The sequence below is a fragment of the Phoxinus phoxinus genome, assembly GCF_949152265.1.
Source record: "Phoxinus phoxinus genome assembly, chromosome: 6".
In the NCBI taxonomy this organism is placed as follows: domain Eukaryota; kingdom Metazoa; phylum Chordata; class Actinopteri; order Cypriniformes; family Leuciscidae; genus Phoxinus; species Phoxinus phoxinus.
The window spans coordinates 11,910,241-11,934,841 of NC_136881.1; the positions used below are offsets into that span (position 1 = coordinate 11,910,241).

The window sequence follows — 24,601 nt, forward strand, 5'->3', positions numbered from 1 at the left end:
TAAAAAAGGTTCATTTTCTTATTTTTGTTATTGGTTATGTTAACAGGAGTGTTTCATGTTATTTTCTGATATGCTTGTTGCATTCTTTTAGTGTCATTCGCATTATCCTGCTTGTGTTTTGTGTTCTGTATATAAGTTATTATTGGCCACAGTTGCTAGAGAGAGACCAACTTCCATTGAGCCACATGTGTTCCGACGAGAACACCTTAGGAACAAAATAGACTTTCATATCTCAGTAGGTTACTGGAATATACTATGGAAATGTAAAACATACAATCAGCAAAATATCCACCTATCATGTTTGCAACAACATCGCCGTTTTTCACACGGTAAACTTCTGGCAACCACAGTTGCTACCCTAAATGTAGCATTTTACAGTGTCAAACCGTCAAACCCGGCCACACAAATCTCCCATACAGCTGTTCTCCAGTGTGATCAGTGGAGCTGTCCAGTGCCAGAGGTGCTGAAACACACAATCCCTCAGCGGGACTCTTTTTTTTTTTCTTTTGTGAAAAACGCATTAACATAAGCATAGAATTGAGCAATAAGATAAGAATCCTCGCGAGTTAAAAAGTTGTTTTCAAAAATACCACTGCATATGGATAAATGAGGATGCACGCGATGGAAATGCCTGGAGTGGGAAGGCGATCGAGGGAGGGGTTGAACGGGGGAAAGACTCGTTTTTGCAGAAACCCATAGTGCATATAAGATTTGTTAGCGAAATATCAGAACTATTTGTGAAATGACCTATGATCAGTATGCTTCAGAAGCAGCCCCAGACATCGATTCGGCACCTATGCCTTTAATGGCCGCAACTTGAACGAGGGTTATTGAAATGCACCCCACGCACAAAACCCAGCACCGCACTGAGCCCCAAACACACACTACACGCTGCAAACAGCAGCAACACGTCACATCAGCAACTCACCTTCAGTGCCTCGATGTCCAGCGATGCCGATCGCTCCATATCGAAAGATAAAGTCTAACACAAAAGTTGTATATCTAGCCTTGTAGTTCCCCAGCGAAAGCCAGCCCAGTTCTCCGAGCCGCGGCGGATTCCCTCAGTCTCATTCCCGCTGATCACGACTCCAGCGACAGCCTCAACTATTCAATAGCCTATGTAACTAGTCACTCAGAGTGTCCCAACAGCAGAAACGTGACATAAACAGACTTGCGTGTCGCTCTCCGTTTTCCTCTCCGAAGGCAAAAGTGTTTCCGTCAGTAAGAGACCGTGTTGTCATTGAGAGCGTTGAGCGCGAGACTGGCACGTTTGCAGCAACCCTGGTTGATCAGTCTATCAAATCATCCTTTTGCAGTATATTTCAAGAATATCGGTTCGATCCGAGCAGGCGGGTGAGAAGGAGGCTGTCTGCTCCCTGGTGTGATCCGACTGATTGATTGATTGGTTGACTGATTGGCTGAATGATCGTTTGATTGGACAGGGCGCACTCCGCTGCTGCCCTACTTGGTGATCTCCAGAAACCTCCCGTGTCCTAACGCGCTCCTCCAGCCGAGTCCCGGTGCTCTGAGTATGGACTCTGTGTCTGGGAGAGGGAGTCTGAGGAGGGAGGGATGGATGGAAGAAAAAAAGGGAGAAGATCTTCCTCGAGTGGATTGTGAGTGAATTTTGTGAGTGAATTTTCGGCGTGATGACTATCCAGACAAGCCAGGTGACTTGCACAGTCCCCTTGGTCTTCTGCGTGGAGAAGCGAGCCGGTTCTTTTCATCACTCAAAAAATAAACTGTCCTGCTAGTTATTCTCCTGGGTCCTAGAGCCGAGAGAGAGAGAGAGAGAGAGAGAGAGAGAGAGAGAGAGAGAGAGAGAGAGAGAGAGACGCAATGCTATTTAAGTTTTAATTCGCATGCGTGTGTGTTGCATCTCAAGTGCACACTGTTGACATTTCCTCTACAAAAATTCCAAAGTGAATATTTTAATGCAGAATATTCACACTGAGAGTGTTAGTAATTAAAGAATGTAAAAATGCATTACTACTATACCTCGTTGTTGATTAGCTGTCATTTTTTTAAAGAAATGTATTACTATGGAGGATTTAATAATTAAATGCATAAGGTTTTTATACTAAAATATTGTTGGTAAAAAGACTGTTGGTAAAGATGTTTTGGCACTGTTCAAATAAAGGTTATTTGAACTGGCAGTTTTTACTGTACATTTAATAATATACACGTGCACAATTCTTTCACATTTGGTGTGTAGTTTAAAATGAGAAAATTACTTGCTCTAAAAAAAAGAAATGCTCTAAAAATAACCTACACAGCAGTATTACAGCTGAAATCATTGTTCCAAATGCAGGCTTTGCATTGAGGATCTTTTTTTTCATTGTGCCACTCCGCAATTAATCATTCCTTGGCATGGATTTTACATGCGCACCTGACCTCAGCTGGGTATATTGTGCCAGCCCCAGCTCCGGTGACGTCAACTCCCAGTCTAGGACCCAAATTAACAGCCCACCGTAAAGTGAGCTGAAGCGACAGTGAGACAGATTTCAAGTGGAACAGCTCAACAGCAATCGTGTGTGTTCGAGCATCCGTGCCTGTCTGTGTGTGAGAGAGATTCGCATGCAGTCTATGGGGCTGAAAGAGACACACAAAGAGAATATGTATAGGTTTAAAAAACTGTGTCCCAGATAAATGGAAATCATTCATCATCCTCTGTCTTGCAAATTTTGGCCTGTTATTCCTGGATGAGGTTCAGCTAAACATGTCGCGCTCAGCTGTGGCTGTCTGTCTCACACGTCTGCGTGTGTGTGTGTGTGTGTGTGAGGGATTATTAAGGTGAAGATATTCATACCGAATCTTTTATAAACACCTGCAGTGTGTTTATAACAGACAACCTATTAAATGTGAGTCAGGCATGTCATCTTTCTCAAAATAAGACCACTTGACGACAGTGACGTCAAGGTTAAAGGGCTAAAAGAGAATCTTAACCATTTGATTCCAGTATTGAAGTCTGACATTTGCTATGCATCATGTTGAATGACATCGGTGTTTACCCTGTCTGACCTTATATTCAATTCTGCATAGAGATGCATGCTGGCCAAATAAAATACATCATTTGCTACAGAGTGAGTCAGATTCTTAAAGGGAAATGGAACGGTCCAGCCATGCACTTAGCTTGTACGTGAGCTATAAAAAAGATGAAAGAATTTGGTTATTTATGCCGTCTAAGAACGTACTGTTCTTGGGATAAAATACATTCAAATTCAAGTTCAGGAGAGGCTAATCTAAATCTATCTTTATACAAACTACAATGGAACATGCAACTTTTTAATCTCTCATGCTATTCAATCTTTTGTTCGCAGTCATACATGCAAGCATCAGAGTGCACTGTATATTAGTCATAGCATTCAACCTTTGGGCAATTCGTGTGAGAAGGACATTATTTTTTCTAACAATAAACTGTGAAAAGCTGTAAATAGCTGCGCTCCCCCTTTTAATGGTCACTCTAAAAAATGCTGGGTTGTTTTAACCCAATTTTGGGTAAAATATGGACAAACCCAAACGTTGGATCAAAAACGCAATTTAAAAATGTGACCCAATGGCTGGGTTTGTCCATATTTGACCCAAAATTGGGTTAAAACAACCCAGCATTTTTCTCAGCTGCTACTGGAATAAAACAACTCAAAGATGTAGCCTATTATGTCAAAGAAACAAGAAACACAATATATGATCAATATAATAAAACAATGGGCCCATTGAAGAGGTTATGATGTTATTGCAACATCTACAATGTGTATGTTCTTTACAATGACTTCAGGAGACATTTAACATTTAATCTCTTAATAATAGCAGCCTATATGCAGGTGAGAAATTACAAACAAACAAACAAACAAATAAATACATTTAAAAAATAATAATAAATAAATAAATAAATTGACACACCACTGTGCATGAATACAAAAAATAAAATCTATAGGCTTTACTTTACAATTGTGAATACTGAGGGGTTTATTTAGTGAAAACATATTTTGGCTTTAATTAAAATAATAATAATTATTATTATTATTATTAGTAGTAGTATTGCTATTATCATTATTTTTAAAAATGGATAATAGCGATGTTATTATCGTTTATTATTTGACATTGTAATCTTAAATAGCTCTTTATTTAACCCTTTAGAACATTACATAAACATTTTTTAAAAGCTGTGATTTCTCATTTTTGCCATGTCATGCATTCTCCATATTCAATATCATTCTATATTAGAAAACACTTTTTGGGATTGCCCCCCATTGGCAGGAACTGGAGATACAGCAAGGCTAAAGGCTAAAGCCTATGTGTTGTTAATCTTCCTCTCTGCGTGCAAAACAACAATAGGCCTATTTCTTTTTAATAATTCTCTAAATAATTCTGAATAACGATTAACGTTACTTCTGGAGCATTTTTGGAGGATTTTACATGGTATTCCCACTGTTACTTCATGCATTTAAAATCCAGGTGATAAAAACTACAAGTCCCACAAAGCAATTGTGTGGCCTCTGGTTGGATGCGATTGTAGCCAATCAAAGCGCTCAGCAGAACTGATGCGATAAGAGCATCTTCCATCATGGCGGTGGTATACAAGGGATTCCCATTCAACCTGCCGTTTGCATCCTTATTGTTGATTCTGCTGTTATGTCTTCAGTATGGAGGAGGTCAGAAGAAAAAAGAGGTACTGATGCATTCATGAATCTACATTTCACAGCACCTAGTGATGTTGATTTCTGGCAAAGTCCTGCAGTGTCCGTGTCCAAATAACATATTACCAGGCGGTCGGCACAGCTAAATGATGTTGACATTTAAACGACATAGAGACGGCTACATCATGGAACAGGAAGCTGCTCCAATATTAACATATGTTTTTTGCATGAATGTTCTAGCAGAATATGTCAGTTCCATTGTGATTGTCAACGTAGCGTGCGCGTGTCCGTGTGACGCTGTACGCGTGTCCCATAATGATAGCAAATATAAGATTTAATTCTAAATGAACGTTAAACACATATTGATTTCTATTTGAAAAAGTGGCGCTATTTATTTCATACACATGTTGTAAAAGTTACATCTTGATATTCAAATCCAAGTTGTGTAGTAGATTACCATTATAATTGAAATACAATGAATAGTAATCAACACAACTGAATGTACACTTATTTGTACACGTTATTTTATAACATGATGTATTTATTTATTAAATGAATAAACTGTTAACATATTAAGTGGCATGGCTTTTGTAATATTCATAATATTTTATCTATTTGATAAATTGATTGTTGAATTAACCCACATTTTCCTTAAACATCTCAAAAACACATAATTTACATTGAAGTATCAGTAATAATATTGAAATTAATATATATTAATTAAATACTCATTACTTTTTTTTACCATACGGTTATAATTCTGAATTACCATTCAAAGAAAACACAGTGTTATTGAATGTCAGAATGACAGGTGAACTGTTAGACAGAGTCTAGACAGTCTCTAGATAGTTTCTCTCTCTCGGTCTCTCGCTCTCTCTCTCTAAAATATGATGTGTATTTGACCTTTTCCTCTCACCTGCAGCAGAGGAGCAGGGAAATGATCATATTGGGAACAAATCAGGCAAAGTCCTGAAGCAGCAACTCTCCGCTTCCCCCTCCTGCATTTTTAAATAATTTCTTCATATTTTCTCTTTTTTTTTCTCCCTCTCTTTCCTGCCCTGGTGCTCTGCGGGTGCTGAGAAGGGCAGTACTTTGACTCCCTGTCTTTAAGCCTTAATATATCTGTTAAGGTTTGCACTGCCCTCTACAAGTGGCGAGTGAGGAATATTGGAGAGTGAGTAGGGGTGAAAATATTCCCCCACCCCTAAGCTCAGCTACTCGTTCATTCATCATCACAGGCAAAATTTTGTGTGTCTTGTATCTTGGCTTGACTAATGTGAAGAGGGAGGAAAATATGGTGTAAGCAGTTTTGAGTTGCTTGAGTTGCAGAGTCTTTGTTTGCCTTTGTTTCCCATTTGAGTCGGCCTGAGGTGGACTCTTCTTTATAGTGTTTAAAGATGACTTGCCGATTTATTTCTTCACATTTTGTCCTTTACTTGTTTACTCTCAGGGAGGGGCATGAGATTTCTCTTCAGGTATTGTTTTCTGATTTTATTCCTGGCATTTTGAGGATTTGGCTGCAACATTGATTTCCAGCTTTATGATGGTATTATTATACTGCATCAATATATACATATATATATTTATATATATAGTTATAAATAAATCAGTATAACCCAAAATAGGCTTCTCCTATACATTGCTTTGTCCAACCCTTGTTTGGATTTGTTTACTTAGCAGCGGCTCTTAAATCATTCCCATAGGCTATGTTGAATCATTCCCAAAGAATGAGTCAAATTAATATTTTTGTCTGAATGTCATGCTCTGTTCGGTGTCAAAGCATAAGTAGTGGTTTTGCTTATGGATGGTAGGCTACATTTTATTAGTGGTTTTGCTTATGGATGGTACATTTTATTAGTGGTTTTGCTTATGGGTGGTAGATTCCTCATTCGATTGGTGGATTTGTATATGGACAAGGTATATCAATAATCCCTAACAATATTTTTAGCCATTCAAGTTGTGATAGAATGTAATGTAAATATGTTTTTGTGTGATGTTTTCAGGTTAGGCTGTAATTTAGGTTTAATGCATTTATTACATTTATTGTAAATCACTATGGGACGGTAAGAAGTCTCTTATGCACAACAAGGCTGCCTATATTTGTTTAAAAAATACAATAAAAACACCATTGTGAAATATTATTACAATATAAAATACCTGTTTAGGAAATTAATTTATTTTATAATATATTTTAAAATGAACTTTCAGCATCATTACTTCAGTCTCCAGTGTCACATGACCCTTCAGAAATCATTCTAATATGCTGACTTGGTGTTAAAGAAACATTTCTTATGATTATAAATGTTGAAGAAAAAAAAAAATACTGACCCCAAACAGTAGCCGATAATTATTTATAGGGTTGATATATTTGCTAAATAGAATTTATATACTGCACAGAAATCAAAGAGTATTATTCAATCTGGTAAACAGAGTATACTTTTTGAAGAGTATAAAAAATATCGAGCCCCGATTATCTGCTTTCAAGTATCAAACTAATCAGACATTTGGCTAAAATATAAACACCATGTGCACTCTTAGAAAAAAAGGTTAAATGGGGTTTTATATAGAAGCCTAGGGTTATTGACTCAATATGCCAAAAAGGTTCTGTAAGGAGACATGCCTCAAATGATTGCACAATACTTTCATGTTTAACAGGTTATTTTAATTTTTTACAGTGAATAAAGTATGTTTACAAGCTGTTTAATCCATACAATTTTATAAAAGATCGATAAACAAAATGAATTTAAACTAAATCCATAAAACGATCCAGCGACGTGAACCTCTAAAAGGTTCTATATACAGTATGAATCACCTGACAGGACCTTTCCTCCGTAGAGTGCAGCATCAGCTAATACGGATTTGGTCTGATATAGTCTACTGTTAGTTCCTCTACCTTTTTCTCTGTTGGATTTGCGGGATCCTCTGCTGTCTCTATTCCTCCTACATCTCTGGTAGAACATTTCTTGTAATATCTGCCTCAGGAATTGTGTCCGGGCCCATGATCGCTCCATCCTGACTCCAGCAGCTGGAGTTGAAGAGCAGTGTGATCCCCCTCTCCCTTCAGCTCTCAAACTGCAGCTCGACTCATTACTGCTCCGAATGGCACTGGGGCAAAAGGCTTGAAAGAGTTTATGTTCTGAAACAACTGAAATGTTTGAAGTCTTGAAGCCTCCCTCTCGCTGGGGTGAACAGTGCGAGAAGGGCCACCCTGCTGAGTGTTTGATGAAGGCAGTTTAATTCTAAAAGCTCAGAGGCATAATGATGCATACGTGTAGCCATCCATAGATAGGAAAAGCGCGTCATGCTGCTCTGCCTCTCTCTTCTTTCCCCTTTTCCTTTATTTCTCCGTCTTCTCGTTCTCGCTAACTTTTTTTCCCCCTCTCCGCATCGTGATGGACTGCTCTCGCGAAGCATTGATCTCTAGGATTGGGAACACTGTTTCAGCGTGCCAACCTGCAAATATACATTTCCATAATGAGTCTCAAGACTCAGCAAGATTCTAATTCTAAATACATCACGGCTCACTACAAATTAATCTCCTCGAGAATGATGATGTCTCCAGAGCATCGGGAGGTAGTTTTACATTTTTAAAATTTGTGGCCACTGTTATTGAAAGGGACACTGGAGGCAGAGGAGATGAAATGATTGGCAGAAGACGAATGGATGAAATTATTGGGTCGGACTCGCACTCGTGTTACCAGCTTGAGCCCTATGGCTCAACATGTTAAAGGTTGCTTCTACATGCTTTTTTTTTTTTTAATAGTGCACTTTTAATTCATTAGGTTTAGAACATTTAATGTTTAATTCAGTGCGTTACTTGTAATTTATTTGTACAGTAGTTACTTTTTTTTTTTGTGTGAAATTTACTAGCAATTTCCATGTGTGAATTTTTTTTCATTTTACAGTAAATCCTACACCAAATTTTATTCAGTGTACCATATTTTCCGGACTATAAGTCACTCCGGAGTATAAGTCGCATCAGTCAAAAAATGCATCATGAAGAGGGAAAAAACTTATATAAGTTGCACTGGACTATAAGTCGCATTTATTTAGAAATGTATTTCACAAAATCCAAGACCAAGAACAGACATTTAATCTGGAAAGGCAAGTTATTCAGCTACACAATAGCACACAGAACAACAGGCTGAATGTCCGGTATGATAACGTAACACATTAACAGTTATTCAGCTACACAATAGCATAAAGAAAATATACCTGGGAGGCTGAATAGGCTAAATTAACATTAGCCAGCGAGTCCAACAAGCAAGTTCACCAAGCTCCTGCGATCTCATTCCACAACACTGAATCCATTGAATTCTTCCTCGGTGTCGCTTCTGAACAACTCCGCCAACTAGAGTGCCCTCTCGCGGCTGTAGACTGTAAAGTTCTCTTGGTTCATCTCAGTCAGTATGAATTAATTTTGATATATAATTCGCACCTGACGATAAGTCGCAGGACCAGTCAAACAATAAACAAAAGTGTGACTTATAGTCAGGAAAATACTGTACATGGAGTCGGTCGTGTAATAGGGGCTGCCATTTTGAGGTCACATGACCTGCTGAAAAACATTTTTATATCTGCAAGGTTATTGGACAGTTTTGCTCACAGTATATCGTCGCTGTCAGGCAGAAATCTTGTATCTTCATAATATTTTTTTTTTCTCATAAATCATTACTATTGGTCAGCCCTCACGTCTTTCTGTGGGTTTTGAAAAAAAAACAGTAAGCAATAGCCAGTTCTGTCTTAAACAGCTTGTGCGTAGCTTCATCCTTAATAACTAACATGAGTTTTTGTCCAAATTACAGAAAACAAAAAACTGATTGACCGCATAGCAACAGTAAATTGTATAACCTGTAAGTTGATGAAAACATAATGCGATTCACTCACTGCCTCAGATGTGGCCGTTCTAATGACGGACAAAATACTTATGTCCAAAATTCTATGAAATCCACTGGTCAAAAAAAACTCCATTCGAAGCATGATTTTGGTATTATGTTAATAATATAATGACACATGCAAGTGTCTGATTATATAAAGCCACAATATCAACTTTGACAGCAGTGTTTAATTATTTAAAAAATACAGTGTTTTTTTCCATTTCTTGTGCAGTTAAGTAGCGTTTCTGGAGATTTCGCCCTACAGCGACAATATATTAATCATGGCTGAGTGCTAATGGTGTATTTCTACAACAGCATCTCTGTATCGGAAAACACACGTTTGCATGACGTGACATACACACCATTAGGTGTCCATGTATGTCCAAGATGAATGTTTAAGAAAGAAAAAAAAAAGAAAGTGCAGAAAATCTTATTTATCTGAAAACTAACAAATGTGGATCAGTCATTTTCCAGGCTTTTTTTTTGTTTTTTGTTTTTTTGGTAAAAACAATCACTATTTAGGGCCCGAGCAAGAATGGTGCGAGGACCCGCTTGGAATTGCTCTGTTTATTTTTGCAGTTGTGTTTGTTCTGCTGTTGATACAGATCGTAAATGCTTCACCTTTAACATATTACAACAAAGCTTCTCGTGCAGACTTTCAGTTATATCTCTACTCAACAGAAATAGAAGACCGGGTAAAAGCGCGAAAGAGCGTGAGCCCGTTGCACATGTGCATGGCTGTCGCTCCCGTGCCTGGCTAGAGTGACAGCGAGTCGTCTTTAAGGCCCAGTGTAGTGGATTTGCGAAATGATTTGTATTGTGCTTGAGAAGCATTACCAAAATGATTCTCCATGCCATCCAGACAGACGCAGGGCCCCAGCCGCTGGGAGGCTGTGATACATCAACATTAGACCCAGAGCCATTCCACATGCATTGCTTATAAAAATCATTCTGAATATTGAACAGCCCATGGTTGGCCTAGGCCTGCAAACCCTGCACTCTCTTCTACAACAGGGCATGCTTCTGTGGTCCGTTCTTTCACTTTGTGTTTTAATATGCAAAATAAGGCTTTAAAAATAAATAAACAAAAAAAAAGAGGCATGAATATTTAGCAGGCCCCGGGCCCCCTCCAGTCTCCACTCGTGTCAGATCCAGGTCTGCTAGTGTAATTCCATTTCCCTTGGACGTTTTATTTAATATTCAAGAGATTTGCAGGCCATTTGTAAAAAGTGCATTGATATTCTTACCTTCTCACCATGGGGAATGGGAAAAAAAAGAAAAAGAGAACGCTAGCGGACAAGCGGTGTGTGTTCAGTGCACTGCAATCATTGTATGAAAGATAAAGGTACACGGTATATAGGCGCTGAACACTGAAATAGTATTTTGTTAAAATTACAGTAAAAATGGGCAGGTGTTTATATTTATTCATTTATTCATTCAGTACCTCTTCAAAACATTACAATAATACTGTTTTAAGGTACACAGTAGATTAGGTACAGTGAAATGGGTCTCCCAAAGAAGCAAAAAAAAAGCTTATAAGTAGGGGCCCATAGTTCTTAAATGGTTAGTTACAGACAAGGTGCAGTGAGACAATAGATACACACAAAATGTACTATAACATACGTTACAACAACATACTTACTCATACATACAAACATATACATACAAACATACACACATCCCAGTAATCCATGAAGATCAGTTTTGGAAAATTAGATATAGGTTAATACAAAATTATGTTTTAATTGTCTTTTGAAGTTGGAGATAGAGGGCAACACCTTAATACCATCATCAACCCTGTTCCAAATCTGCGGCCCCCTACAAACAACACTCATACTGGCGCGCACATGTCTGCGATATTTTCCAAATATAAGTGGTTTGATTCTCGTTTGGTATATATGCTGAGAGCTGGAGATAGGAACAAGATTACTCAATCTAGGGTTCATGTTATGTACAATTTGAAACATTAAACAAGCATTATGATATTCATTTAGCTCAGCTAGTCTCAATAACTTAAAGCGATAGAATAGAGGGCGGGTCGTAGAATTTGTCTCTGACCAGGACAGAGCCCGTATGGCTTTCTTTTGCAACGATTCAAGTTTTTTTAGATGACTTGTGAAGGTGTTGCACCATATAACATTACAGTAATTGAGATTTTTATACAACTTTGTGTTGCCTGAATTTACCATAAAAATGCATTCACAATGTTTAATTTTGGCATGTAATGTAATTTTAGTCACTGTGTACAGTATTTATTCATCAAAGAATAGGCTAAATCAGAATCAAATATTTAAGAGAAAAGACTTCACCCAAAATGACAATTCCATCATCATTTACTCATGTCGTTCCAACCCTGTATGACTTTCTTTCTTCTGGGGAACACAAACAGTGCATCCTGGAAAATCTTTTCAATGTAAAATAAAAGTGAATGAGGACTTAAAATTGGATCTGTTCCTCACACAATAACTATCGTTTGGTTTCATAAGATTTGGAATATAGTGCATGAGTTATGCACTACCATTGTTACTTTTATATTATTTGTAGGGCTGTCAAGCGATTCCAATTTTTGGTATAACTTTAGTTTAGTGTCCAGTTCTCACTTGTAACTATACTTGCTCATTAGCATGCATATTATAAGGTTATTTGGCTGTTTATTAGTTCTTATAAAGCACATATTAATGCTTTATTGTGCAAGACCATATTCCACATCCCTTAATCCCACCAAAGTCTTACCCAATACCAACCTGCCTAACTGTTAACAAGCAGGAATCAGGACCCCAATTAAAAGTGTGACCAAATCTTTAATCTAATTACATGATTAAATGCCAATTAAATAATCAAATTAATTGCAAATTAATCGCACATCAATGCTGGCAAAGAAATTAGCCCCAAAAGATAATTTAAAGTCATTATTGTGTTATATAAAAACAATATTGAATAGACATTACAAAAAGTTGCTTTAGAAAGAAATATTTTGATTCAACATAGTTTATTATACATTATCTTTTAAGGCTACAATGTGGCCATAACATTTTTTTTTAGAAGCTGCATCTGAAGTGTCATTTAGGTATATTTACACAGACTGTTTAATTGAGCTCAGATGTGGCATGAATATGAATGAAATTCATGTCATTCATTTAACTGATTCATTCAAACGGCTGATTCATTCAGGAACAACGCAAGTGGTCAACTCAATTGGTTAAAAACCGCAGATTCATTCAGTAATGAAACACTACTTTGTGTTGCTTGGAGACACACACCAGTTCTGCCGTGGTTTTGTTTGGAACTGTTTTCATTGGCGAAATTGAGCAAAATGGACAAGATTGACAATATTGTGTCTAAAATGTAACACCATTAACTTCTAAACTCTTTATAAAACAAATATTAGATTTGAAATTGTGCAGATATTAGGGAAAAAAACAGCGCTCTTGCTCGGGTGAAATTACTAAACTATATCATATGATAAAAATATGAGACAAAAACCCATATGGGATATCTTTGCCCTCATATCTTGAATTTTAGTGGCATTTTAATGGCATTCTAATAGGCTTCATCACGTATCAGGCGTTGCCCTGCATCATTTTCACAACTAAACTGCATGCAATGTTTATGGTGTACAGGCCGTAGGGCAGTGTGTGTTAATAAGCATTCATAACGTGTTATTTTTTCCATAATTAATTGCACCAAATACATTTGACCATTTGAATCATTCACAACCAGAAGTTTCCAAATTAACAGGCTTCTTTTTCCATTCAAATGATGCATGTTTTTTTTTGTTTTTTTTTGTAAATTGCATACTACCAAAACAGTTTTAGATCAAAATATGTGACCAGTTAATTTTATTTATGAATTTGAATGCGTTTCACTATTAGCAGTCCTGTTGAATGAATGATAATAGCCTGTGTGGCAGAGCTGTCCGTTTGATGGATGCTTTGTGTTCCCGAGACGTCGCCCTGCCCACTTTCTGACATTTTGGTCAGAAATTGGGCATAATCAGAGGGCAGTTATTTTCGAAGCCGTGGGAAGGGGAAGGGTTCGTGAGATTGACCACTAGGAAGTCATACCTGCTCTATCATTATCTTTTTTTTTTTGTTTGCCATTTTTGCTTCAGCTTTATAGGCTTTTTTGTTAGACTTTAAACTCCACAGGTTTATTTCCGCAGATTCTCCCATTTTCTGACTATCCCCATGTGTTTTTTCATCCTAGGCTCCCTGGGTTACATGTGAGCTCTGTTAACCTGTGTCACGCTGTGTGCTCCGACCCAATGTCTTTCGTTCAAACTCCTGGTGTTCACTGAGCTCAAAAGAGATCAACAACTGTAGACCACAGACTTGGTGCAAAACACAAAGACATCAGATGAAAAATCTCCACCTTTTTTTTTTGTTGTTGTCTTTGTTGTCTTTCTTTGAAATACGGTATGAGGTAACAACTTCCAATTCATTTTCCCTTTCTCTTTCATTCCTCCAAATCCTGTGTACCCTCCATCTGTCCACCCCATAGCTTGTGACATCTTCGATTGTCCTTTATCAGCGCTGTCAAAGCAGTCGTCATCACAGCGTGGCGGCGGATGATCCGACAGAGATGCTTTAGGCAGGAGGCCGGCGTGGACGAGTCGGCCTGTCCAACTGGATAACGCGTGCAGCCTTATCAGCGCTGTGCCAGCCGTCCATGGCAAAGCCTTAAACATGCATTAAAGAGTGTATCAGAGAGAGTCGTTCATTAGGGAGAGTAGTGACTGGAGAGGAGAGAAAGCGAGAATCTCTCCAACGCATCTCTCCACCTGTCTTTCTCTTCTTCATTCCCGTCACTGTTTTGCTCTTCGTCAACCCTCTCTATTTTTGTCAGATAACGGTCGCTGTTTCCAACTCGTTCCGTTTCTGAGATGGTTTCATTTTGTGGTTTTATCAGTAGTCTCAGTGTGCTTTAGTGAAGGAACCAAAAAGTGCCGTTGCTGGGATGTGACTGGTTGCTTTGTTGCATTTTAAGGGCAAACGCTTCACCATGTTACACAGAGCAAGGAGAAAGAATTTACTGTCAGCTTCTTGGACACCATGGAAAAAAAACATCTTTTGGCTTTTAAACTTTAAAGCTGCAGTCCGTAACTTTTTTGGGTTAAAATAATCCAAAATAAATGTTTGATCAAGTACATAACCAGCCAGTGTTCAAAACTATCTGCTTGCCTTAGCTCGATTCAAAACGATACGCTTGTACTAATGTTTTTAAATCCAGTGGTACTGGTGTATTTCCGCAGGAAATTCGAGCATGTCTTTGCGTCATTACGTCACTTCTGTACACATAAATAATGTGTCCTGGCTATTTATAGGATTTATAGCTTTTTCTCACAGCACTTGATATAATTAAACGTATCAATTTGATGGCGGATCCAGAAAGGTTCAAACAACAGTCACCAGTGACAACTGGAGATTCACCCATTGTAAAATGCAAAAGATTTGGACTTCACTTCGGAGACTGCAACCGGCCCATGCAAAAAAAAAATCGTAATCGAATATCGTAAGGGCTTTTGAAAGGTGGCGTGAACTCCGTGTTTTGAAGGGGTTCAAAACAGACACAGAGACAGCTTTTTTTCTGCTGGATAGTAAGACATAAGCGATCGTTGGATTTAATCAGCGCGATTTACTGCAATGCTTAGTTGGTCAGAACAGTGGATGCTACTTGTTCAGGTGACATTTTCCGGGGGAAAACTCTAAACCACTACAGTAGATGGCACAAAAACTTGCCGCAGCACTTTCCAAAACATCCACTTTTCAAAATGCACATGGAAATTTGGCTGATCCTTGATATGATCACGGGCAGCAGCGCAAAGTTGATTCTGTGCTAATTTTATCTAATATTTGATGTTTTAAAATGTTATAGATTTAAGTAGCAAATGATAATCGCTAAAATTATTGGCTATACTAAGGTATTGTTAATGATTTTAAGTTTTGCTCAAGGTAAATACAGCAACAGTTTTTCAATAACAGAAGAATATGTAAGAGTATGCTATTTGGGGTAAAAGGTGCCGCTGCTGTTGGGGCTACAGGCACAATAATTGACGTGATAATAAATAGCTGGCGGACTTTTCCATTTGTTGACATGATATTGTTAGATTTAGATGGTAAGGTTGGGTAATTTTGGGTTGGGTGTCCACCTTAGAGATAATCCCCATATTTATAATGAAACAATCATGTTTAAAAATGCATTTAATTATAATAGGATCTCCTTCAATGCTTTCAGTTGTTTTTGTATTAAACTTTTTTTTATTAACATATTTTAATGACAGTATATTTATTGAACAAAAATTATTTATTTTATTTATCAAAATAAACTGAAAATGTTACAAACTTGCTGAAGTGATTGTTTTGAACAAGTATTAACTTAGACATTATTAAAAACATATTATTTTAGCTAAAGTATTTGTATAAATAATATGTCCCCATGCACTGTAAAAAAAATTGCTGCGATTATTTAGCACAACTTAAAATCCAACATTGTTTCAACTTTAAAAAGTATGTGTTCAAGCTTGACTTAAAATATTAAGTTTAGTTAACTTTAGTTTAGTTTGGTTAAGTTGGATATTTAAGTTATCTCAACAAATTTTAACTAATCGCAGCCACATTTTTTACAGTGTGTGTGTGTGGTAAAAGTCCCATCATGCCACCTCATACATTTATAAGATAAAAAAAAAAAAAATTATTAATTTATTTTCACACAAAATCTATTGCTCCATCAATGTTCAATGCAAACATATTTTTTTTCCTGCAGTCATACACTGAGTAGTGAAAAGCACATGTCTTCTTAAATGTGCCTTTATTCCCATTTTACCCTATTAATAAATGTATATTTATATTCACTTCAGCAGGATAGATTCAATTGATCAAAAATTGACAGTAAAGGCTTTTATACTAAAAGTGCAGTTCTTTTGATCTTTCTGCTCTAAATATCACAAAATAAAATTAATGTAGGCTTCCGCAGACATAAAGCAGCACAGGAACTGCTTATTTATTGAGCACCAAATCAAATAGAAATATTTCTGAAGGATCATGTGGCACTACAGACTGATACAAATACAGGTTTTCCATTAATAAAGCATATTCATTTTAACATAATAAAATAGAAAACAGTAATTTAAAATTATTTAACAATATTACTGTTTTTTAGAGTATATAGTCACTATCTTTAATTTCATGGATATATATTATTTGACATATATTGAGCTGCTTTTATTTTGGTGAGTTTATTTGAAATGTTTTGTCTCACGTCCTCTTGAATACAAGGGCTAAAAAGGTTTGTCTTTAAATTCACTCCCTGTAAAGCAATGCCCTAAGAGCCCTACACGTGCAGTTGGACGTCTTTGTCTGGGGAATTTCGGCTTACATTGAGCTTCCTTATTATTCTCTTCCTAGGGATTGTTTGTGAAATGTCTTTTTCATTAAGTGGAGGTGGTGTAAGCAGTTGGTGCCTATCAAAGACTTAATCCCATCTCGAAATCTAATATCGCTTCACTCGTGGCCATCACCATTCATTTCCCAGTCACCCTCTAATTGACAGCAAAATTAGATCCACGTTTCTCTCTCACTCGGAAAATGGAGAATGGAAAAAGAACAGCATTTAAGAAAAAGAGAATAATACGCCAAAACCCCAAATTGAGCTGCTTTGTCTTCTAATACACTCAGGCCTGAGCCAAATCCTGAAGTAAATTATCCTCAATAATTAGTAATGATAATCCTGAGGAAAGCCTGTGGAAAGTCTTTTGTTGTTGTGGAGAACAGCCTGTTATTATTGCGACTTACTGCTCCACTTTTAGTGGCTGTCAGACCAAGACTCAAAGGCTGCATTCACACAGTCATTATCTGGAAATTTACTAACAGGTTAGACTTTGAAATTGTCTTGTGTGTAAAACAAGAGACAGTAGCAGTTTGAATAATGTCTGTACGGACAGGTAACTACTGTCAACCCCTTGTTGTGAGGCCAGAAACAAACTTGAGCGATTCATTGCAAGTGCGCAGTCCCATTGTACTTATTGTGTGTTACTGTGGCAGTGTACTGTGTACACTACCATTCAAATGTTTGGGGTTGGTTAGATTTTGTAAAACGTTTTTAAGAAATATTGTATCACCAGGGCTGCATTTATTTTGATCAAAAATACAGTAAAAAAAAAAAAAGTAATATTGTGAAATATTACAATTTAAAATAACGTTTTCTATTTTAATATATTTTGTGTCATTTATTCATTTAATGGAAAAGCTGAATTTTCAGCAGCCATTACTCCAGTCTTCGGTGTCACATGATCTTTCAGAAATCAATCGAATATGTTGATTATGTTTAGGGAACATTTCTTATTATTGTGTTGAACAGTTGTGTTGCTTAATATTTGTGTAGAAATCCTGATGCATTTTTTCCCCCAGGATTATTTGATTAATAGAAAGGTCTATGACTGAACCAATTTGCATCACAAAATTCTCTTTAACACTTGCTCTGAGAAAATGAACCATAGAAGACGATAGACTAACTGTTACCCACTTTATTTGACACATTTCTTAAAGTCGGCATGAAACAGAAGTTGAGGTAGTATTTTCTTCCCTATTGTAATGCATATCCGAGTGGAAAGGGTTCTCGAACAAGAAAAAAATGTAGGGCGGGACTTGGATTTTGTCCGTTCAGGATTGATTGGATCATCGTGGTTTGCTGTTGCTATCATACGATTAAAAATAATTGTTCGCCATAAAATTATTCGCCATTTCAGGGCTGTCCTGCTTTCCTCAATCAGATATGTAGCCCGATATCATATGTACATCAGTGACGCCAGCTGTCACTCTCAGTTGTCTTTCTCCCAACAGACAGACAGTTGTATTCTCCTACTGTGTGGATGTATAGCCAAAGCCTCTGAAAAGATCAAGGCAATCACGTTCAATTAAGACCAACCACAATTGTGGTACTAAACTATCCTCCATACATGCAATATCAATTGAAGTTATTAAGCTCAGGGTTGCATCCACAAAATGCTGAATATAAACATTAGCCTTGGATGCGCTCGCCAGTGTAGACTCAGGTCTTTCACGATTGGTTTGCGGATGGATCGGCAGAATAGCTGCTGTCTGACATCTCACTTCCATCAAACAGACTTGCTGTATCAGCAAGCCCCACTTGCTCCCTGTGGTTAGCTCCATGCCACCTTCCAGCTTTCTGTTTATTAAACTAAAGCACTGTTCTATTTTTTTTATAAAGACAGCATAATAAAAGCAACCATGTGACTTTATTGCATTATTCTCCTAGCAGTAATATTACCTGCTCTTGCTGTCAGGGAATTTATTCAAGTCAAGTCACCTTTATTCATATAGCGCTTCATTCAATAAAGTTTGTTTCAAAGCAACTTCACAGTAATAAACATTAAAATAACGATCAATGCTGCAAACTTCACCAAATATGCGACAAATTCTAATTCTGCATCTCTCTACAAATGGCAGTAGTGTCATTATTCAGCTCAAGACAGTTAAGTGTTGATTCATTTCTTTTAAACCCCAACTAAGCGAGCCAAATGCAACAGGAACCCAAACTCCATCAGGTGACAGAATTGGAAAAAATTCATCCAGCTCCTTCTCCTTGAAGATACGTCACTTCAACCTTTGGTGGGACAAGTAGTCGTAGTATGTTCCGCAGAGCTGCTGTTTAGCTAGTAATGGACCGATGCTTACCAATGACTGTAAGCATGGCGAAACTGCTTTGCAGTTAGGTTAGGGTGAGCACAGCGGTTCAAGCCTTGTGGTTAAAGATCTGGACTGTTTACCAAACGTTTGTAGGTTTAAACCCCACAACAATCGATCCTGGAGAGTTTTTCCTGGAGAGTGTGTGTTTATGCGTATGATTGAGTGACTGAAATATCTGCGTGTTTCAGAGTGTGTTCAGACACCGTTTCACCATTGATACGGCTTCCGTCTCGCCATGCCTGAAAAGCAACGTGAAGTTTACTTTGTCAATTTAAAGTCACTTTGACGGCTTCATCGTTTGACAGATACGGGAATTCATCAAGGTAATTGGAGCGGAAAGATTCCCTTCTTTTGCTTGCCCAACAGAGCAGAGTGATGTGCTTTTATCTGACACTCCCTGTAATTAAAGATAAGAAACTACATATTAAAACCATCCAGAGAAGCCAATCACATCCATAGCCAGCTCTTGCAAGCCATAGAATATAGAATATATACAGTTGCGTGTGTGTGTGTGTAGAAGAGGTTTTTTGTACCTGTATCAGCAAATTATTCACATAATTTTTAAGAAATCAAGTTTAAGTATTAAAACAATGGTAGACCTTAGTTAAGGGCTAAACGGTGTCCACAAGGCACAGCATCAAAGCGATTAACTGTTTTAAACAAATCCACATGAATGGCCCATTCAGTGCTCAGTACTGCTATGTCCGGGAGTCTCTCCTGTCTCATGGTGTTTCTCATGTGTGTTTTCATTTGGATGCTACTAAGAGAAATCTATTTCACCTCTTCGCTGTGCGTACTAGAGCTGAGGATGTGGATGTTGTGGTTAAACAGTCAAAGTGTTAATGTCATTTTTTATGAAATCGCTCAAATTCGGCCCAGGCACCGTTGCTTTGGTTGCTCTCCTCCATGGACGTTGCGGGCCGCAGTAGTTGTTCTTATCACACAATTTGATTGTGAACTCCTAAAGCTGCTGAAAGTGATGATCAATTCCCATTGCTAAAAGTGCAGAGATTGTGGTAGAAGTTAGGCTTTTTACACTGGAACAATGTAAGGTGGGTGACTGGTGCAGTTTAGACAGTACATTGCACTGTATGAGAACTTGTCACATCAAAATGCAAGGGAACAAAAAGGGAAAATCGGTCACTGATGTCAGCAAACTACTTACCTGTCCCCTCACTCGCACGTTGTTTTCAGAAATTTCAATAACATGTCAACTTTATTCTCAAAATTATGTATGTCCTTGAGAGCCTTTGTGCAGCTGCTATCTGAATGGGGCTGAAATGAATGGGACTGCGATCTGACATCTTGTGTCAGTAATAAATTTCAGTGTGGTAGATTTACCTGAAAAAAGGTAAAGGTTCTCGCAAAGACTCAAAAACCGCATGTTGTTTTGCTGACCCCTCGATGAAGTTATAGAGATTGAACATGGTCAGCATGTGTCTCACTGCTGTATTGATAGACATCCACAATGCAGAGGTTGAGGAAATGCGAGTGACATCGCTAGCGGATTTTCGCTTAAAATGCGTGTAGTACACCAGGGTTCCACGCATGCTTGCCGCACCATCGTAACGTTGCGCTTTCAAGTTACAGATATCAAGATTAAATTCTTTCAAAGAAGGGCCAAAGATTCACCATCTGTTCTGTCAGTTCGATAAAATCTGTCGACAGATCCTTAAACCACTGCAACTTGCTCATGCCTACTTATGTATAATTGCGTTTCATCCACAATGAGGGCAAAAATTCTGGCTTCATGCAATCTTTGTACGATGTCAATTTTGTCGACTGCACTGTCTGTGGAGGCCCGACTAACCGCTCCAAATTGCAGCAGAGCTGACGGCTCACATCGGGAGTTCTCATCTTCTGAATGAGTGACACTTGTCTGCTCAGTCACCTGTCCTCCATCAGCAATTTCTGTTTTTGTTTTCTTGAAGTAGTTATCCATAGTGGCAGCTGGTGGGTTTTAAAATAGAGGAGGCACACAACATTTCAGCGCTCTGATTTTTTTAACTAATTTATACGGCTTTTTTTGGTCACTAAACCTGAATATTTCTAGAAAACAACACAGACATCAAGACAATATAAGTTCACTCACCTAGTCCTATCACTTGAAGCAAAACATCCATCCTTCTGTCCTTTTAAATGTCCGTGTAGTGAAGCTGATTGCTGTAGCCTATATCCAACTTAGGCATGGGGTCTTCCTTTATTTTTAATTTGTAGCTGTTGTTTGAATGGTAGTTTTGTAAATTAGTTTGCGATCAAATATTCAATATCTCTACTCTCCATAGTTACATCAGTGGCAGTTCAAACTAATATCACGTAATTTACATCTTGTTGATGATTGGTTGATATACCCAGGGAAGCTAGCCTCCTCTGCAATTTTACTTTTCTCAATACTCCTAATCGCTGAAAGTGAAATACTCGATGGTGATTGGCTCATTTTTACCGGCCATGGATTAGCCTACCCTCCCTTTCTCAATCCCCTCAGACTCGCGTTTCGCAGATTTGGCACGTTCTGGTAAGAAGCGTGCGGTGGTTACACTTACAGAGGTCAAATTACAAACAAGAAATACACATGCTGAGACATCAAATTACGACGCGTATTGGAATGCTTAGCCATTTTGTCCCATCATTTAGTTTTCCCTAATAGTCATACTAACTATAATAAACTAATAAGAAATCTATTGCTGAAGTCAGACTGTACTATGGTTATATAAACACCATTACGTGTTGAATTTGAAGCAAAATTGGCAATATTGGAATGTTTACCTTTACTGTGTTATAAAATTATTCATAAGATTTTGGTTATACCGCCCACCCCTAATAGAAACACTCACTGAGCTATAATGTATAGCAGCCAAGCTGACATTACCCATTCAGCTCTCTGTAAGATCAGAACTGCTGTGCTTTTACTAGATCATGTCAGAGTTTATGCTTACATTGTGAAGAGCAAATTGAACCAAGGTTTGCAGATCCTAGATAAGCTCCTTCGCTCATGAAAGCCAAGATCGGGGCACACAGGAGGAGTATTATATCATCCACAATGTCTGGGCCTGCCAAAGGGCTGGAGCATAATGAGATTGATCCTGATATGAAATAGCACCATGTCCAGTTTTTCTTCAAGCTTTGCAATCAGACTTTGGAAGCAGAAGAAAGAATAGAGGAGGGTTAGAAGATAGTTTAGATCATAGAGTGAGAGAGTGAACTATTAAAGGTAGTGGAGAATGATAGATGGATAACGTGGTTTTACATGGATTCAGGCTGTGAAATGGTCACAAATGTACTAAAAATTAATTTGTGCCTATTTAAAGAGTATTTCCTTTTAGCGTCACACTAAAACTTATTTAAAAGTTTACTTTATTGGCTATCAGTCTATATTTAGATTTCTTGGTAACAGTGGCAAAGTGTGAACAAAAAGAGTTTGGTGTAAATAAGGCTTTTTCAGAATGTGAGACATTTCCTGGTAGAATGTTGATCATTATCATGAATCTTCATCATTTATACGGCAAACACAAAGTGAGCATGTGGCGACGGTCGGAATAAACTTCTAAATTGAGATATCCGAAATCTAGACTATTTTGATTATGCAATTTGGTGGTGAAAAAAGTCATTTGTCTTCTAAGCGTTTAATTTTCGGAGCCATTGGCTCCCAAGGAATTCATTTTATCTGGAGCCCTGATTTTAGCAGAATAAAGTGATTGTCTGTTTATATTATTGAGAAGAAAAAAAAGTTCTACCAACAAAGTAAAACCTGCACAAGCAGTTAGATAAGAGAGAAATAAACCGAGATAGATTTAGCATTTCACTACCACATCTGTTAATGGAGTGATCTAAAGTAAGACATCCATTGATTCTAGACACCCTGCTGTTTATTTATTTATATTTTTATTTAACAGGAGCAGCTGGAGTTGGCATATCAATTACCACACGCACGCCATTAATCTGAAAAACACTGCTGCCACCACGTTAGTCATTACACAAGTTCTTACACAATGAAAGTTTTCAAAGAACAGAACTAGATGCTCATTTACTCACCACAAGATGTGAAACGACTCATTTACATTTCCTCATTTTAAGGTGACAGTTTGGAGAGAAGCGATTACTTCTTTGATTAATTAGGTATTCTACATTTTTGCCCGATGCTTTCCTTCCAACAAAACGCAAATTATATGGAAAGTCTACATAATGTATGCAAAGCAAAGTTACAAAATAAAGTAATGTAGTAAAGCAAAATAAAGGAGTGTAGAAACTAAACTGTTTATAATTATTACGTTGAGCAGTTTGTGTAATGAAAGTCAGTATCACTCTGCATACGTATATCAACTTTCATCAAGCATTATGGATGTAATATTTAAAGATATGTTAAAGATTCTCTGCTGGTACTTGCAGTATTATGAATCATGGCGTTTCACTTGAAAAATGTAAGCAAACATTTAATACATTTTGTATTTATTTATTTATTTTATGTACACTGCTGTTTAAAAGTTTGTGGTCAGAATAATTTTTTGTTTGATTGTTTTTTATTAGTTTTTTTTATAAATTTTTACTTTTATTCAACAAAGAAACAATTAAATGGATCAAACGTTACAGTACAGATATTTACAACATTACAAAAGATGTCTATCTTAAATAAATGTTATTTTGAACTTCTAAAAGAATTCTTAAAAAAATCGATCATGGTTTCCACAATAATATTAAAACTGTTTTGATCAACATTGCAAATAATAAGAAATGTTACTTGAGTACCATGTCAACAAATTAGAATTATTTCTGAAGCATCATCATGTGGCACTGAAAACTGTAGTAATGGCTTCTGAAAATTCAGCTTTGCCATCACAGGAATAAATTCCCTTTTAAAATATATTTTATTTTAAATTGTAATAACATTTCATAATTGTTTGGCTTAATGTATTTTTAATCAGAGATATCTTGTTGACTTTCCAAAACATTCACAAAATCTCACTGCCCTCGATCTTGAAAAATTAACACTTTACAATAAGGTCTCATTTGTTAACATTAATGTATGAATTAAAATAAAATAACAATGAGCAATACATTTGTTACAGTATTTGTAAATCTGTGTTAATGTTTGTTAATGACATATTTGTTCATGTTAGTTCACAGTGCATTAACTAATGTTAGCAAATATAACTTGTAATTTTAATAATGTATTAGTAAATTTTGAAATTAAGATTGATAAATGCTGTAAGTGTTGTTCATTCTAGTTCATGTTAACAAAATGAGTGAACTAATGTTATCTAATGAAACATTGTAAAGTGTTACCAAATTAATTGTTGCAGCCGCAGTTTTGGAGTTTTGGAGGTTTGGTTGGGGAATTTCGATGTTCAGTGGAGTGGTAAAGTCATGTCTTGTCTTGTATAAAGCA

The 24,601-nt window shown here is 37.1% G+C and overlaps 2 protein-coding genes across 2 annotated transcripts in view; one reads left to right on the forward strand and one right to left on the reverse strand.

Annotated features, from left to right (window-relative positions):
• Positions 1 to 1,725, reverse strand: part of sgcz (sarcoglycan zeta) — a 282,091-nt gene extending 280,366 nt beyond the window's left edge. Inside the window, exon 1 of the mRNA XM_079617362.1 lies at positions 929 to 1,725. Within this exon, the coding sequence (XP_079473488.1) occupies positions 929 to 967 (39 nt within the window). The 5' untranslated portion in view covers positions 968 to 1,725. The remainder of the gene's footprint in view (positions 1 to 928) is intronic.
• A 2,812-nt stretch (positions 1,726 to 4,537) lies between these two features.
• The window catches only part of tusc3 (tumor suppressor candidate 3), a 76,664-nt gene continuing 56,600 nt past the window's right edge, over positions 4,538 to 24,601 (forward strand). Inside the window, exon 1 of the mRNA XM_079616791.1 lies at positions 4,538 to 4,669. Coding sequence (XP_079472917.1) covers positions 4,565 to 4,669 — 105 coding nt within the window. The 5' untranslated portion in view covers positions 4,538 to 4,564. The remainder of the gene's footprint in view (positions 4,670 to 24,601) is intronic.